Raw genomic sequence first — 15,548 nt, forward strand, 5'->3', positions numbered from 1 at the left:
CATATAAATGGTTGAGAGAGCTTCCTACTGCCTGAGCTATGTTGATGATGTAAATTGAGAAGAGCATGGGGCCTAGGATCGAACCTTGAGGTACACCCTTGGTGACATGCAGTGGCTGAGACAGCAGATGTTTTGACTTTATACACTGCACTTCTGAGAGCGGTAGTTAGCAAACCAGGCCAAAGACCCCTCAGAGACACCAATTCTCCTTAGAATGTAATGGTCTACATTACAAGAATGTAATGGTCTACCGTATCAAAAGCTTTGATCAAGTCAATAAAAAATAGCAGCACTACATTGCTTTGAGTCAAGGGCAATGGTGACATCATTTAGGACCTTTAAGGTTGCAGTGTCACATCCATAACCTGAGCGGAAACTAGATTGCATACCAGAGAGAATACTCTCGACATCAAGAAAGCCAGGCGGTTGATTATTGACCAGTTTTTCCAACACTTTTGATAAACAGGACAAAATAGAAATAGGCCTATAACAGTTAAGATCAGCTTGATCTCCCCCTTTGAATAAAGGATGAACTGTGGCTGCCTTCCAAGCAATGGGAACCTCCCCAGAGAGGAGAGACAGGTTAAGAAGGTCAGAGATGGGCTTGGCGATTGTAGGGTCAGCAACCTTAAAGAAGAAAGGGTCTAAACCATCTGACCCAGATGGGTCAAGTTTAAGGAGCTCCTTTAGTGCCAAATACAACCTTACAATGAAATCCTTACATACAAGCCCTTAACCAACAATGCAGTTTTAAGAAAATACCTCCAAAAAAGTAAGGGATAAGAAAAACAAATAACTAAAGAGCAGCAGTATTTAACAATAGTGGGGCTATATACAGGGAGTACCGGTACAGAGTCCGTGTCAATGTGCGGGGGCACCGGTGTCGAGGTAATTGTAATTATGAACATGCAGGAAGGGTTATTAAAGTGGGTATGCATAGATAGTAACAGGGAGTAGCAGCAGCGTATTAGGGTTGTGTGGGGGTTGCAAGTAGTCTGGGTAGCCATTTGATTAGCTGTTTTGGAGTCTTAATGCTTGGGGGTAGAAGTTGTTTAGAAGCCTCTTGGACATAGACTTGGCGCTCCGGTACCGCTTGCCGTGCGGATGCAGAGAGAACAAGGCAAGGCAACTGATTATTCACCTCCATCTCGCTATGAATAATGGCCATGCTGTTCATTTTTAGTGTTTCTGTGTGTGTGTGTGTGTGCATGCTTTTGTATTTGTGTGTGTGGATAACAACCTTGCATGAGTGGTCAGGCTAAGCCTCCATCCAGCTCCAGATTACAGTGGGTACACTAGAGTATTGCAGCATTAAATACACAGGGCTTAGTGCCACTATTATCCCTCTACTCTCTGGTCTGTCTCTGCTCTGTGTAATGCTCTGCTCTGAGGTCTTCTCTGTCTCTCTCTCTCTCTATGAATTATGTAACAAAATGCCTGAACAAATCTCAACAACATGATTCAGGCATGTTATTCTGCTGTGTCAAGGACTAGCAGCATCAGTCGGTAGTTGTTGCGGTTGTTTGCTACTTATAGGAGAATTTGAAGGAGAAGACGGCAACTTAATGAACTGATGGTCGGTTGTTGACGTTTACCAGACAGTAGGGAGCGTAGCCATAGCGACCGACTGTAGTGACAGATTGTAGTGTTGTTGTCGTAGCGATAGGATAGGGTCAAGATGAAGTATAAGAAGTTCATCACAATCATGCAGGCGGCCATCGGAGTGGCCCCACTCAACAAACGGGAGCTAATGCCTCCGCCACGCAAACTCTGGAAACCAGCAGAGTAAGTGGAGTGTGTGTGTGTTTTTATCTGAGCGGGAGTGAGATAATGAGTGAGAGATGTATGTATGTGAGTACAAATATGTGTGTGTTTGCGCACGTGTGTGTGTGTGTTAGGGCTGCACGATATGGGCAAAACATCGAATTGTGTTTAGTTTTTTTACCAATTATTGCGATTTGACTTGCGATATACAGTATATCAAAACACTTGTTGAAATTATAGAAATACAATTATTATATTAAGGAACAAACAATCTGTTGATTGCATTTGACCTTGGTTTTTGGGTTATTTCATTAGGAAACATAATACAGAACATTTTATAGACAAAAACAGCTCAAGGACAGAACTACATCATATTTTTTTTTTAAAGGCACAAGTAGCCTACATATCAATGCATACACACAAACTATCTAGGTCAAATAGGGGAGGGGAGTGGCGTTGTGCCATGAGGTGTTGCTTTATCTGTTTTTTTTAAACAAGGTTTTCTGTTTATTTGAGCAATATGAGATGGAACGGAGTTGCATGCAATAATGGCTCTATATAATACAGTACGCTTGCCTGAGTTTGTTCTAGATTTGGGGACTGTGAAAAGACCTAACAGAACAGCATGCAACCTTAGAGGGAATCTAACAGGGAGGAGGAGGAACTGTGCTTCTTGACTGACAGTGGGCGGGGCTCTGTGTGTGAGAATCAGCGAAAAGAAGAGTGCGCGATGACAAAAGAAAATTGCATGCTTCTGCGATATGGATGTTGCACATGTCAATATTACGATTTTGATGTGAATTCAATTAATTGTGTAGCCCTAGTGTGTGTGTGTGTGTGTGTGTGTGTGTGTGTGTGTGTGTGTGTGTGTGTGTGTGTGTGTGTGTGTGTGTGTGTGTGTGTGTGTGTGTGTGTGTGTGTGTGTGTGTGTGTGTGTGTGTGTGTGTGTGATACATCTAGTATTTATCTAAGTTGAGGGACAGAAAGGGAGAGATGAGACATGAAACTTGAATCTAAGACAGTTTGTAATTTTATTGATGTCAAACGTTTCTTGGAAACAGTTTTAAATGTAATATATTTTTATTTTATGAGAACTATTTAATTATTTATTATTTAGATTCAGGAATTAAATTAATTTGATTTAATTATATAAGAAGATGTATCAGCATTGCACATATTTATCATACATATTTGTATATTTATAAAATATTTTAATTCTGAAAGAAGTTATGCTTTATAATTAATGATGTAGATGCGAGGGGTGAAATGCATACTTTCAAAACTATCTAACTGAAAATCAAATAATTAGAACTTAAAACATGTTTTGAATGAATACAGGCCTTTTAATTTACTCAACACTATTCCCTATTTTACTTTACAGTGCATTCGGGAAGTATTCAGGCCCTTGAATTTTTCCTCATTCTGTTATGTTGCAGTCTTATTCTAAACTGGATTCAATAGTTTTTTTCCTTCATCAATCTACACACAATACCCCATAATAACCAAGCAAAAACTGTTTTTTAGGAATTTTTGTAAATGTATAAAAAAGTAAAAACTGAAATATTCAATTTACATAAGTATTCACACCCTTTACTTAGTGCTTTGTTGAAGCACTGTTGGCAGTGATTACAGCCTCAAGTCTTCTTGAGTATGACGCTACAAGCTTGGCAGACCTGTATTTGGGGAGTTTCTCCCATTCTTCTCTGCAGATCCTCTCAAGTTCTGTCAAGGTTGGATGGTGAGCGTTGCTGCACAGCTATTTTCAGGTCTCTCTAGATGTTAGATCGGGTTTAAGTCTGGCCTCTGGCTGTGCGACTCAAGGACACTTCCGAGTGCTTCGGGTCGTTGTCCCGTTGGAAGGTGAACCTTTGCCCCAGTCTGAGGTCCTGAGCGCTCTGCTGCAGGTTTAAATCAATTATCTCTCTGTACTTTGCTCTGTTCATCTTTCCCTCGATCCTGACTAGTCTCCCAGTCCCTGCCGCTAATAAAAAACATCCCCACAACATGTTGCTGCCACCACCACGCTTCACCACAGGGATGGTATTGATCAGGTGATGAGCAGTGCCCGGTTTCCTTCAGACGTGATGCTTGGCATTCAGGCCAAAGAGTTCAAATTTGGATTCATCAGACCAGAGAATCTTGTTTCTCATGGTCTGAGAGTCCTTTACGTGCCTTTTGGCAAACTCCAAGCAGGGCTCTCATGTGCCTCTTACTGAAAAGTGGCTTTCATCTGGCTACTCTACCATAAAGGCCTGATTGGTGACGTGCTGCAGAGATGGTTGTACTTCTGGAAGGTTCTCGCATCTCCACAGAGGAACTGAAGCTATGTCAAAGTGACTATCAGGTTCTTAGTCACCTCCCTGACCAAGGCCCTTATCCCTGATTTCTCAGTTTGGCTGGGCGGCCAGCTCTAGAATGAGTCTTGGTGGTTCCAAACTTCTCCCATTTAAGAATGATGGAGGCCACTGTGTTTTTTGGGACCTTCAATGTTACATTTCTGTGCCTCGACACAATCCTGTCTCGCAGCTCTACAGACAATACCTTCGACCTCATGGCTTGGTTTTTGCTATGACATGCACTGTCCACTGTGGGACCTTATATAGAGAGGTGTGTGCCTTTCCGAATCATGTCCAATCAATTTAATTTACCACAGGTGAACTCCAGTCAAGTTGTAGAAACATCTCAAGGATGTTCAATGGAAACAGGATGTACCTGAGCATTAGAGTGTGTATTTATGTTTGAAATATTTATACATTTGCAAACATTTCTAAAAAGCTGTTTTCGCTTTTTTATAATGGGGTGTGTAGATTGGTGTGGGAAAAATCTATTTAATCAATTTTAGACAAATGCTGTAACGTAACGACATGTATGTATGTAGAAAAAGTGAAGGGGTCTGAATACTTTCTGAATGCACTGTATATTCACTGTCCAGATTCCATCATCTTCCACATGACAAGCACATTAATCTAGACATTACAAAATATCAATGTCACTATAGGGCTGTATGTCCACATAATCTATTATTTAGCTGTCATGTCATTATCAATGGATGAACTTCCGACCTAAGTCATTTGATCTCAGTTGTTTTCACATTAAATGTTCTCTGCCTGAGGAAAACCAAGAATTGTCTGTGTATTTAGTCCACTCCTGGACTGTGAGCAGTGCACTCTTTACATCAGAAATATAATCATGTTTATGGTCCAAAAGAGAAAGATCTTGGCACAGCTCACACATTGAATACATAAAACATATAGGAAACATAGCAAGAAACAAACAAGTCAGACATACTGTAAAAAGTACCCCCCCCCCCCCCCCCCCCCCCGTCCGGCCCATAGAAGGAAGCGACACGGAATTGTAATCTCAGGGTGTAATTACTCAGTAAATATTGCAGTAATTTGAAAAACAAATTCCTCTCCAATTAATCCCGTTGAGTAATCTTATTCTCAATACCAAAGTTTTTATAGAAAAACTAACTACATGGAATAAGGACATCATAATATGAAGTGTTACCAAAAACAAATCAAAGTTTATTGGTCGTGTTATCGTGGCAGAATCAGATTTAGCTAAGTAACATAGATAGATAAGATGTTATTTTCATCATATACTTGTGAGATACTTGTCATTAGAATGGTGCCCTTTGGACTATAGGATTGGCAGTGCATTTTTCCCTTCTGTGATAGGGCTTAGAAACTTGGGGCCAGAGAGAGGAGAGGTCAGGCTTGTCTTCATATGTCAATGTATATGTTAAACCATGTGGTGCTAGGTAGAATATCAGAAGGGGAGGAGGACAGAATGGAACATTGTTTTGTTATGGGAATGTGTCTGTAACTATTCCTAAATCATGTGAAGGGATGGCGTTATTAATGGGGACCAGTTAGTTATCTCATACAATGTCTGTACGCCAGTCACTCCCTACTTTTCTCATAGGGGTAAGGAGTAAGGCAGTGTTTTGGAACCATTGTATGTCCCCTCTGAGGTTGCCCTTATCTTGATCTGGTATATGACCTAAGAGGTTCACTGTCTTCAGTGAGTTTGTCCAGGTTTGGGAGTATCTAGGATTGACAATTGATATATGCCATTGGATGAGGTAAGGTTTTGGTAGACAGTGAAGTACCAATAATGAGATTGAAACCTTGTTTTGGGAGACCAAACTGAACAATGATTTATAGCTGATGCTGTCTAGCTATAGGATACACCTCTTTAGGGTAAATGATTCTTTGTAAGTTGAGAGGGGTGTATCTTGGCTATAAATGAACTAAGAATTGTTTTGTAAGCACTCTCAGAGGATTCATTGATAGACACTGAATTGGTTTGAGAGTCAAAAAAGGTATTTGGTGAAGCTTATATATATATTAAAGATGTACTTTATAAAATAACTCTGACTTGTGTGTGGTTAGCTCTCTCTCTCTCTTTATTGAGTAATACAGGAAATTTTCACGACAGTGTACACAGATCTGCAGATGTTATCGCAGGTGCAGCGAAATGCTTGTGTTTATAGCTCCAACTGTGCAGAAATAACTAGCAATAAAACTTTTAAAAACACAATACACACAATCCAGAATTTAAAAAAATAATTCAAGAAATATCAGAACGAACAATGTCAGAGACCGGAATATATATATATATATATACACTGCTCAAAAAAATAAGGGAACACTTAAACAACACAATGTAACTCCAAGTCAATCACACTTCTGTGAAATCAAACTGTCCACTTAGGAAGCAACACTGATTGACAATAAATTTCACATGCTGTTGTGCAAATGGAATAGACAAAAGGTGGAAATTATAGGCAATTAGCAAGACACCCCCCCCAAAAAAAAACTCCTCATGGAGTCTGTTTCTGACCGTTTGAGCAGACACATGCACATTTGTGGCCTGCTGGAGGTCATTTTGCAGGGCTCTGGCAGTGCACCTCCTTGCACAAAGGCGGAGGTACCGGTCCTGCTGCTGGGTTGTTGCCCTCCTACGGCCTCCTCCACGTCTCCTGATGTACTGGCCTGTCTCCTGGTAGCGCCTCCAAGCTCTGGACACTACGCTGACAGACACAGCAAACCTTCTTGCCACAGCTCGCATTGATGTGCCATCCTGGATGAGCTGCACTACCTGAGCCACTTGTGTGGGTTGTAGACTCCGTCTCATGCTACCACTAGAGTGAGAGCACCGCCAGCATTCAAAAGTGACCAAAACATCAGCCACGAAGCATAGGAACTGAGAAGTGGTCTGTGGTCACCACCTGCAGAATCACTCCTTTTTTGGGGGTGTCTTGCTAATTGCCTATAATTTCCACCTTTTGTCTATTCCATTTGCACAACAGCATGTGAAATTTATTGTCAATCAGTGTTGCTTCCTAAGTGGACAGTTTGATTTCACAGAAGTGTGATTGACTTGGAGTTACATTGTGTTGTTTAAGTGTTCCCTTTATTTTTTTGAGCAGTGTATATATATATACGTATAATGGTGTGTAAGACAGTATATGAATAGAAATGGTGTGCACAGCAGTAGTTATATAGGATGAGCCATGACTAGAATACAGTATATACAGTTGAAGTCGGAAGTTTACATACGCCTTAAACTGAGTTTAAATGTATTTGGTTTTCACAATTCCTGACATTTAATCCTGAAATGTCCAAATAATAGAAGAGAGAATGATTCATTTCAGCTTTTATTTCTTTCATCACATTCCCAGCTGGTCAGAAGTTTACATACACTCAATTAGTATTTGGTAGCAAACGTTGGGTCAAACGTTTCGGGTAGCTTTCCACAAGCTTCCCACAATAAATTGGGTGAATTTTGGCCCATTCATCCTGACAGAGCTGGTGTAACTAAGTCAGGTTTGTGGGCCTCCTTGCTCGCACACACTTTTTCAGTTCTGCCCAAACATTTTCCATGGAAACTTTTTCACATTTTCAAATTTTCATTGTCCATTTGGAAGACCCATTTGCGACCAAGCTTTAACTTCCTGACTGATGTCTTAAAGATGTTGCTTCAATATATCCACATAATTGTCCTCCCTCATGATGCCATTTATTTTGTGAAGTGCACCAATACCTCCTGCAGCAAAGCACCCACACAACATGATGCTGCCACCCCCGTGCTTCACGGTTGGGATGGTGTTCTTCGGCTTGCAAGCCTCCCCTTTTTCCTCCAAACATAACGATGGTCATTATGGCCAAACAGTTCTATTTTTCTTTCATCACACCGGAGGTTATTTCTCCAAAAAATACGATCTTTGTCCCCATGTGCAGTTGCAAACCGTAGTCTGTTTTTTTTTATGGCGGTTTTGGAGCAGTGGCTTCTTCCTTGCTGAACGGCATTTCAGGTTATGTTGGACACAGTGTTAACAAACCTCCAGACGAGCTTCAATGCCATACAACTCTCCTTCCGTGGCCTCCAACTGCTCTTAAATGCAAGTAAAACTAAATGCATGCTCTTCAACCGATCACTGCCAGCATCTGCCCACCCGTCCAGCATCACTACTCTGGACAGCTCTGACTTAGAATATGTGGATAACTACAAATACCTAGGTGTCTGGTTAGACTGTAAACTCTCCTTCCAGACTCACATTAACCTGTTTGGGCTGCAGGGGCAGTATTGAGTAGCCAGATAAAAGGTGCCCATTTCAAACGGCCTCGTACTCAATTCTTGCTCGTACAATATGCATATTATTATTACTATTGGATAGAAAACACTCTCTAGTTTCTAAAACCGTTTGAATTATATCTGTGAGTCAAACAGAACTCATTTGGCACAAACTTCCTGACTAGGAAGTGGAAAGTCTGAAATCGAGGCTCTGTTCTACTTCCTGCCTATAAATGGGCATGATACGTATTAGTACACGTGCACTTCATAGACCTTCCCCTGGATGTCAAGAGGCGGTGAGAGAAGAAATTTAGTGTTTATCTTGGTCTGAAGTGGAATACAAGCTCTTTGTATGACGTGTCCCCCATTTCTTGTTTTCTGGAGAGTGCGAAAAGGGACCTGGATTTGCCTTCTGTTTAGCTGCCGTTATAGGCGACTAATATCTCCGGCTTTGATTTTATTTGATACATGTGACCATATCATCGTAAAGTATGTTTTTTCAATATAGTTTCATCAGATTATTGAAATTTTTTCGGGAGTTTTGCCGTGTTCCGTTCTCTTCCATTTGTTGACATGGAGAGATTCGCGCCACTTGGCTAGTGTGCTTGCTAATTCAAGAGGGAAAATGGACGTTCTAAATCCAAACAACGATTGTTCCCGACAAAGGACCCCTTGTCCAACATTCTGATGGAAGATCAGCAAAAGTAAGAAACATTTTATGATGCTATTTCATATATCTGTCGTACATGTGAACTAGTCGCCGGCGCCCAACTTTGGGGTACTCTAGCTATACCGAAGCTGGATGTAGTAATGAAGTTATTTTTTAGAATTCTAACACTGTGATTTCATTAAGAACTAATGGATCTATCATTTCCTATACAACATGTATTTTTTAGTTATGTTTATGAATAGCTATTTGGTCAGAATATGTGTGTCAGAAAAAGTGTCCGAAAGATATCGTTGCTGTTTAGGCGTTGTGGAAAAAGTAGCTACGATAGCAACATGTATAACCACTGATTTCACTGATTTCTAAATATGCACGTTTTCGAAGAAAACATAAGTGTATGTATAACCTGATGTTATAGGACTGTCATCTGATGAAGGATATCAAGGTTAGTCAAAAATTATATATCTTTTACTGGTTTGTTTCGATTGCTAACTTTTACTGCTGGGAAATGGCTTGTCTTTCTGGCTATTGTGGTAAGCTAATATAACGCTATATTGTGTTTTCGCTGTAAAACACTTAATAAATCGGAAATATTGGCTGGAATCACAAGATGCATGTCTTTCATTTGCTGTACACTACGTATTTTTCAGAAATGTTTTATGATGAGTAATTAGGTATTTGACGTTGGTGTCTGTAATTATTATGGCTGCTTTCGGTGCAATTTCTGATTGTAGCTGCAATGTAAACTATGATTTATACCTGAAATATGCACATTTTTCGAACAAAACATAGATTTATTGTATAACATGTTATAAGACTGTCATCTGATGAAGTTGTTTCTTGGTTAGTTTGATTGGTTCTTGGTTAGTTAGGTTGACTTTGTGCATGCTACCTGTGCTGTGAAAAATGTCTGTCCTTCTTTGTATTTGGTGGTGAGCTAACATAAATATACGTGCTATTTTCGCTGTAAAATATTTTAAAAATCGAACATGTTGGCTGCATTCACAAGATGTGTACCTTTCATTTGCTGTATTGGACTTGTTAATGTGTGAAAGTTAAATATTTCGAAAAAATATATTTTGAATTTCGCGCTCTGCCTTTTCAGTGGAATGTGGGAGGAGTTCCGCTGGGGGAACGCTGGAGCGGTAAAGGTTAATGCAACCGCTGTGTCAGATTTCAAAAAGGCTTTACGGAGAAAGCACACTTTGCGATTATGTTAGGTCAGCACCTAGCAACAGAAACCCATACAGCCATTTTCCAGCCAAGAAGAGTGTCACAAAAGTCAGAAATAGCATTAAAATGAATAACTTACCTTTGATGATCTTCATCTGGTGGCAATCCCAGGTCCATGTTAGACAATAAATGTTTGTTTTGTTCGATAATGTCCCTCTTTATGACCAAATATCTCCTTTTTGTTCGCGGGTTTTGTCCAGTAATCCGGATGCTTAACCTCTACTTCATCACCATCCCTGATCCGGGAGCATCCTCATCAGTAAAAAAACTGACTAGCATAGCCTAGCATAGCGCCACAAGTAAATACTAGCATATAAATATAATGAAATCACAAGTCCAAGACACCAAATGAAAGATACACATCTTGTGAATCTAGCCATCATTTACGATTTTTTAAATGAAATTTCCAGACACGTCATTCCAAAAGCTCTTGTTCGACCTCAGATCAAGCTAGACACCCCATTCCACCTCTCACTGCCTGTTGACATATATTGGAAGGCGTATGAAGTGCATGTATATCCATAGATTTCAGGCAAATTAATAGGAAGCCCCTGGAACAGAGCCTCGATTTCAGATTTTTCACTTCCTGTCAGGAAGTTTGCTGCAAAATGAGTTCTGTTTTACTCACAGATATAATTAAAACGGTTTTAGAAACTTGAGAGTGTTTTCTATCCAATAGTAATAATAATATGCATATTGTACGATCTAGAATTGAGTACGAGGCAGTTTAATTTGGGTACGATTTTTTACAATGGGGAAACAGCGCCCCCATATTGACAAGAAGTTTTTAAGGCACGTGCACTAAGTCCAGACAAAAAGTTTTTAAAAAGTACAGTAAAAGTTAGTAGAAACATGCCAAATGATTTTTAAAATCAATCCTTCGGTTGTTTTTGTCATAAATAATCAATAATATTTCAACCGGACAAAAGCTTCGTCAATAGGAAAGGAGAAACAAGAATGGCGCGTTGCCGATCAGGCGCATGGCTGATGAATGGAAGTTTCCACTGGCCACTGATTGAAAGTGCTGTATCTCCCTCATTTTTTCAGAGTTAAAGCCTGAAACAATGCCTAAAGACTGGCCACATGTAGAGGAAGCCACAGAGCTCGTGAACTGGGTCCTCAGTCTTTGTATGGTGGATAGGCTTTCAATGGAAAAACAGCCTTTCAAAATAATAGTACTTCCTGGTTGGATTTTCCTCGGGTTTTCGCCTGTCATATCAGTTCTGTTATACTCACAGACATTATTTCAACAGTTTTGGAAACTTTGAGTGTTTTCTATCCAAATATACAATGCATATCCTATCTTCTGGGCCTGAGTAGCAGGCAGTTTAATTTGGGCATGGTTTTCATCCAAAATTCCCTAGTGAAGTTAACCTGTCTGGCACCGGCGTTCCGCTAGCGGAACTCCTCCCACATTCCACTGAAAAGGCAGAGCGCGAAATTCAAAAGATATTTTTTAGAAATATTTAACTTTCACACATTAACTTCTTATGGCTGCAAGCCCGACGTCGATACACTTATGACAACAGCCAGCTCAAGTGCAGGGCGCGAAATTCAAAATATATATATTTTTAAATATTTAACTTTCACACATTAACAAGTCCAATACAGCATATGAAAGGTACACATCTTGTGAATCCAGCCAACATGTCCGATTTTTTAAATGTTTTACAGCGAAAACACCACGTATATTTATGTTAGCTCAACACCAAATACAAAAAAGGCTAGACATTTTTCACAGCACAGGTAGCATGCACAAAGCCAACCTAACTAACCAAGAACCAACCAAACTAACCAACAAACAACTTCATCAGATGACAGTCTTATAACATGTTATTCAATAAATCTATGTTTTGTTCGAAAAATGTGCATATTTCAGGTATAAATCATAGTTTACATTGCAGCTACAATCAGAAATTGCACCGAAAGCAGACAGAATAATTAGACACCAACGCCAAATAACTAAATACTCATCATTAAACATTTCTGAAAAATACATAGTGTACAGCAATTGAAAGACAGGCATCTTGTGATTCCAGCAAATATTTCCGATTTATCAAGTGTTTTACAGCGAAAGCACAATATAGCATTATATTAGCTTACCACAATAGCCAAAAACACAAGCAATTTCCCAGTAGCAAAAGAAAGCGATCGTAACAAACAAGCAAAAGATATATAATTTTTGACTAACCTTGATTTTCTTCCTCAGATGACAGTCCTATAACATCAGGTTATACATACACTTATGTTTTGTTCGAAAATGTGCATATTTAGAGCTGAAATCAATGGTTACACAGTGTGCTAACTTAGCTACTTTTTCCCACTACGTCCAGATTTTTCCTGACACTTTTTCTGACACACATATTCTGACCAAATAGCTATTCATAAACATAACTAAAAAATACATGTTGTATAGGAAATGATAGATCCATTAGTTCTTAATGAAATCGCAGTGTTAGAATTATAAAAATAACTTCATTACGATATGCAGCTTCGGTATAGCTAGAGTACCCAAACGTTGGCCGCCCACGACTAGTTCACATGTACGACAGATATATGAAATAGCATCATAAAATGTTTCTTACTTTTGCTGATCTTTCATCAGAATGTTGGACAAGGTGTCCTTTGTCCAGAACAATCGTTTTTTGGATTTAGAACGGCAACTTTCCCTCTTGATTTAGCACGCGCACTAGCCAAGTGGCACGGATCTCTTCATCGTCAACAAAGTCAGAGAACGGAACACGGCAAAACTCCCGAAAAAATTTCAATAATCTGATTAAACTATATTGAAAAAACATACTTTACGATGATATGGTCACATGTATCAAATAAAATCATAGCCGGAGATAGTAGTCGTCCATAACGGCAGCTAAACAGAAGGCAATCCCACTGTCCACCTCGCGCTCCTCAGAGTACCGGAAATGAGGGACACGTCCTACAAAGAGCCTGTATTCCACTTCAGACCAAGATAAACACGAAATGTCTTTTCTCACAGCCTCTTGACATCTAGGGGAAGGTCTATGAAGTGCACGTAGACTCTTATGTATCATGCCCATGTATAGGCAGGAAGAAGAACAGAGCCTCGATTTCAGACTTTCCACTTCCTGGTCAGGAAGTTTGTGCCAAATGAGTTCTGTTTTACTCACAGATATAATTCAAACGGTTTTAGAAACTATAAAGTGTTTTCTATCCAATAGTAATAATAATATGCATATTGTACGAGCAAGAATTGAGTACGAGGCCGTTTGAAATGGGCACCTTTAATCAGAGCTACTCAATACTGCCCCTGCAGCCATAAAAAGTTAACAAGTCCAATACAGCAAATGAAAGATACCCATCTTGTGAATCCAGTCATCATGTCCGATTTTTAAAATGTTTTACAGCGAAAACACCACATATATTTATGTTAGCTCACCACCAAATACAAAAAAGGACAGACATTTTTCACAGCACAGGTAGCATGCACAAAGCCAACCTAACAAACAACTTCATCAGATGACAGTCTTATAACATGTTATACAATAAATCGATGTTTTGTTCGAAAAATTTGCATATTTGAGGTATAAATCAGTTTTACATTGCAGCTACCATCACAGCTACCGTCAGAAATAGAACCGAAGCAGCCAGAGTAATTACAGACACCAACGTCAAATACCTAAATACTCATCATAAAACATTTCTGAAAAATCGATGGTGTACAGCAAATTAAAGACAAACATCTTGTGAATCCAGCCAATATTTCAGATTTTTTAAGTGTTTTACAGTGAAAACACAATATAGCATTATATTAGCTTACTACAATAGCCTACCACACTACCGCATTCATTCATCAAGGCGAGTTAGTGATAGCAATAGGCACGTTAGCGATAGGGAATAAACTAGCAAAATATATTAATTTTCACTAACCTTCATAAACCTTCATCAGATGACAGTCCTATAACATCAGGTTATACATACACTTATGTTTTGTTCGAAAATGTGCATATTTAGAGCTGAAATCAGTGGTTATACATTGTGCTAACGTAGCATCTTTTTCCCAGAATGTGCGGATGTTTTTATGACACTCCAACTATTCTGACCAAATAACTATTCATAAACGTTACTAGAAAATACATGTTGTATAGGAAATGATAGATACACTAGTTCTTAATGCAATCGCCGTGTTAGAATTCTAAAAGTAACTTCATTACGATATGCAGCTTCGGTATAGCTAGAGTACCCAAACGTTGGCCGCCCACGACTAGTTCACATGTACGACAGATATATGAAATAGCATCATAAAATCTTTCTTACTTTTGCTGATCTTTCATCAGAATGTTGGACAAGGTGTCCTTTGTCCAGAACAATCGTTTTTTGGATTTAGAACGGCAACTTTCCCTCTTGATTTAGCACGCGCACTAGCCAAGTGGCACGGATCTCTTCATCGTCAACAAAGTCAGAGAACGGAACACGGCAAAACTCCCGAAAAAATTTCAATAATCTGATTAAACTATATTGAAAAAACATACTTTACGATGATATGGTCACATGTATCAAATAAAATCATAGCCGGAGATAGTAGTCGTCCATAACGGCAGCTAAACAGAAGGCAATCCCACTGTCCACCTCGCGCTCCTCAGAGTACCGGAAATGAGGGACACGTCATACAAAGAGCCTGTATTCCACTTCAGACCAAGATAAACACGAAATGTCTTTTCTCACAGCCTCTTGACATCCAGGGGAAGGTCTATGAAGTGCACGTAGACTCTTATGTATCATGCCCATGTATAGGCAGGAAGAAGAACAGAGCCTCGATTTCAGACTTTCCACTTCCTGGTCAGGAAGTTTGTGCCAAATGAGTTCTGTTTTACTCACAGATATAATTCAAACGGTTTTAGAAACTATAAAGTGTTTTCTATCCAATAGTAATAATAATATGCATATTGTACGAGCAAGAATTGAGTACGAGGCCGTTTGAAATGGGCACCTTTAATCAGAGCTACTCAATACTGCCCCTGCAGCCATAAAAAGTTAACAAGTCCAATACAGCAAATGAAAGATACCCATCTTGTGAATCCAGTCATCATGTCCGATTTTTAAAATGTTTTACAGCGAAAACACCACATATATTTATGTTAGCTCACCACCAAATACAAAAAAGGACAGACATTTTTCACAGCACAGGTAGCATGCACAAAGCCAACCTAACAAACAACTTCATCAGATGACAGTCTTATAACATGTTATACAATAAATCGATGTTTTGTTCGAAAAATTTGCATATTTGAGGTATAAATCAGTTTTACATTGCAGCTACCATCAC

At 39.3% G+C, this 15,548-nt stretch overlaps 1 protein-coding gene across 1 annotated transcript in view; it reads left to right on the forward strand.

The window, feature by feature from the left end:
- Nucleotides 1-1,663: 1,663 nt before the first annotated feature.
- LOC129853912 (tight junction protein ZO-2-like) overlaps nt 1,664-15,548 on the forward strand; it is a 167,892-nt gene continuing 154,007 nt past the window's right edge. Inside the window, exon 1 of the mRNA XM_055920416.1 lies at nt 1,664-1,785. Within this exon, the coding sequence (XP_055776391.1) occupies nt 1,679-1,785 (107 nt within the window). The 5' untranslated portion in view covers nt 1,664-1,678. The remainder of the gene's footprint in view (nt 1,786-15,548) is intronic.

The sequence above is a fragment of the Salvelinus fontinalis genome, chromosome 4 (genome assembly GCF_029448725.1).
Source record: "Salvelinus fontinalis isolate EN_2023a chromosome 4, ASM2944872v1, whole genome shotgun sequence".
NCBI lineage: Eukaryota > Metazoa > Chordata > Actinopteri > Salmoniformes > Salmonidae > Salvelinus > Salvelinus fontinalis.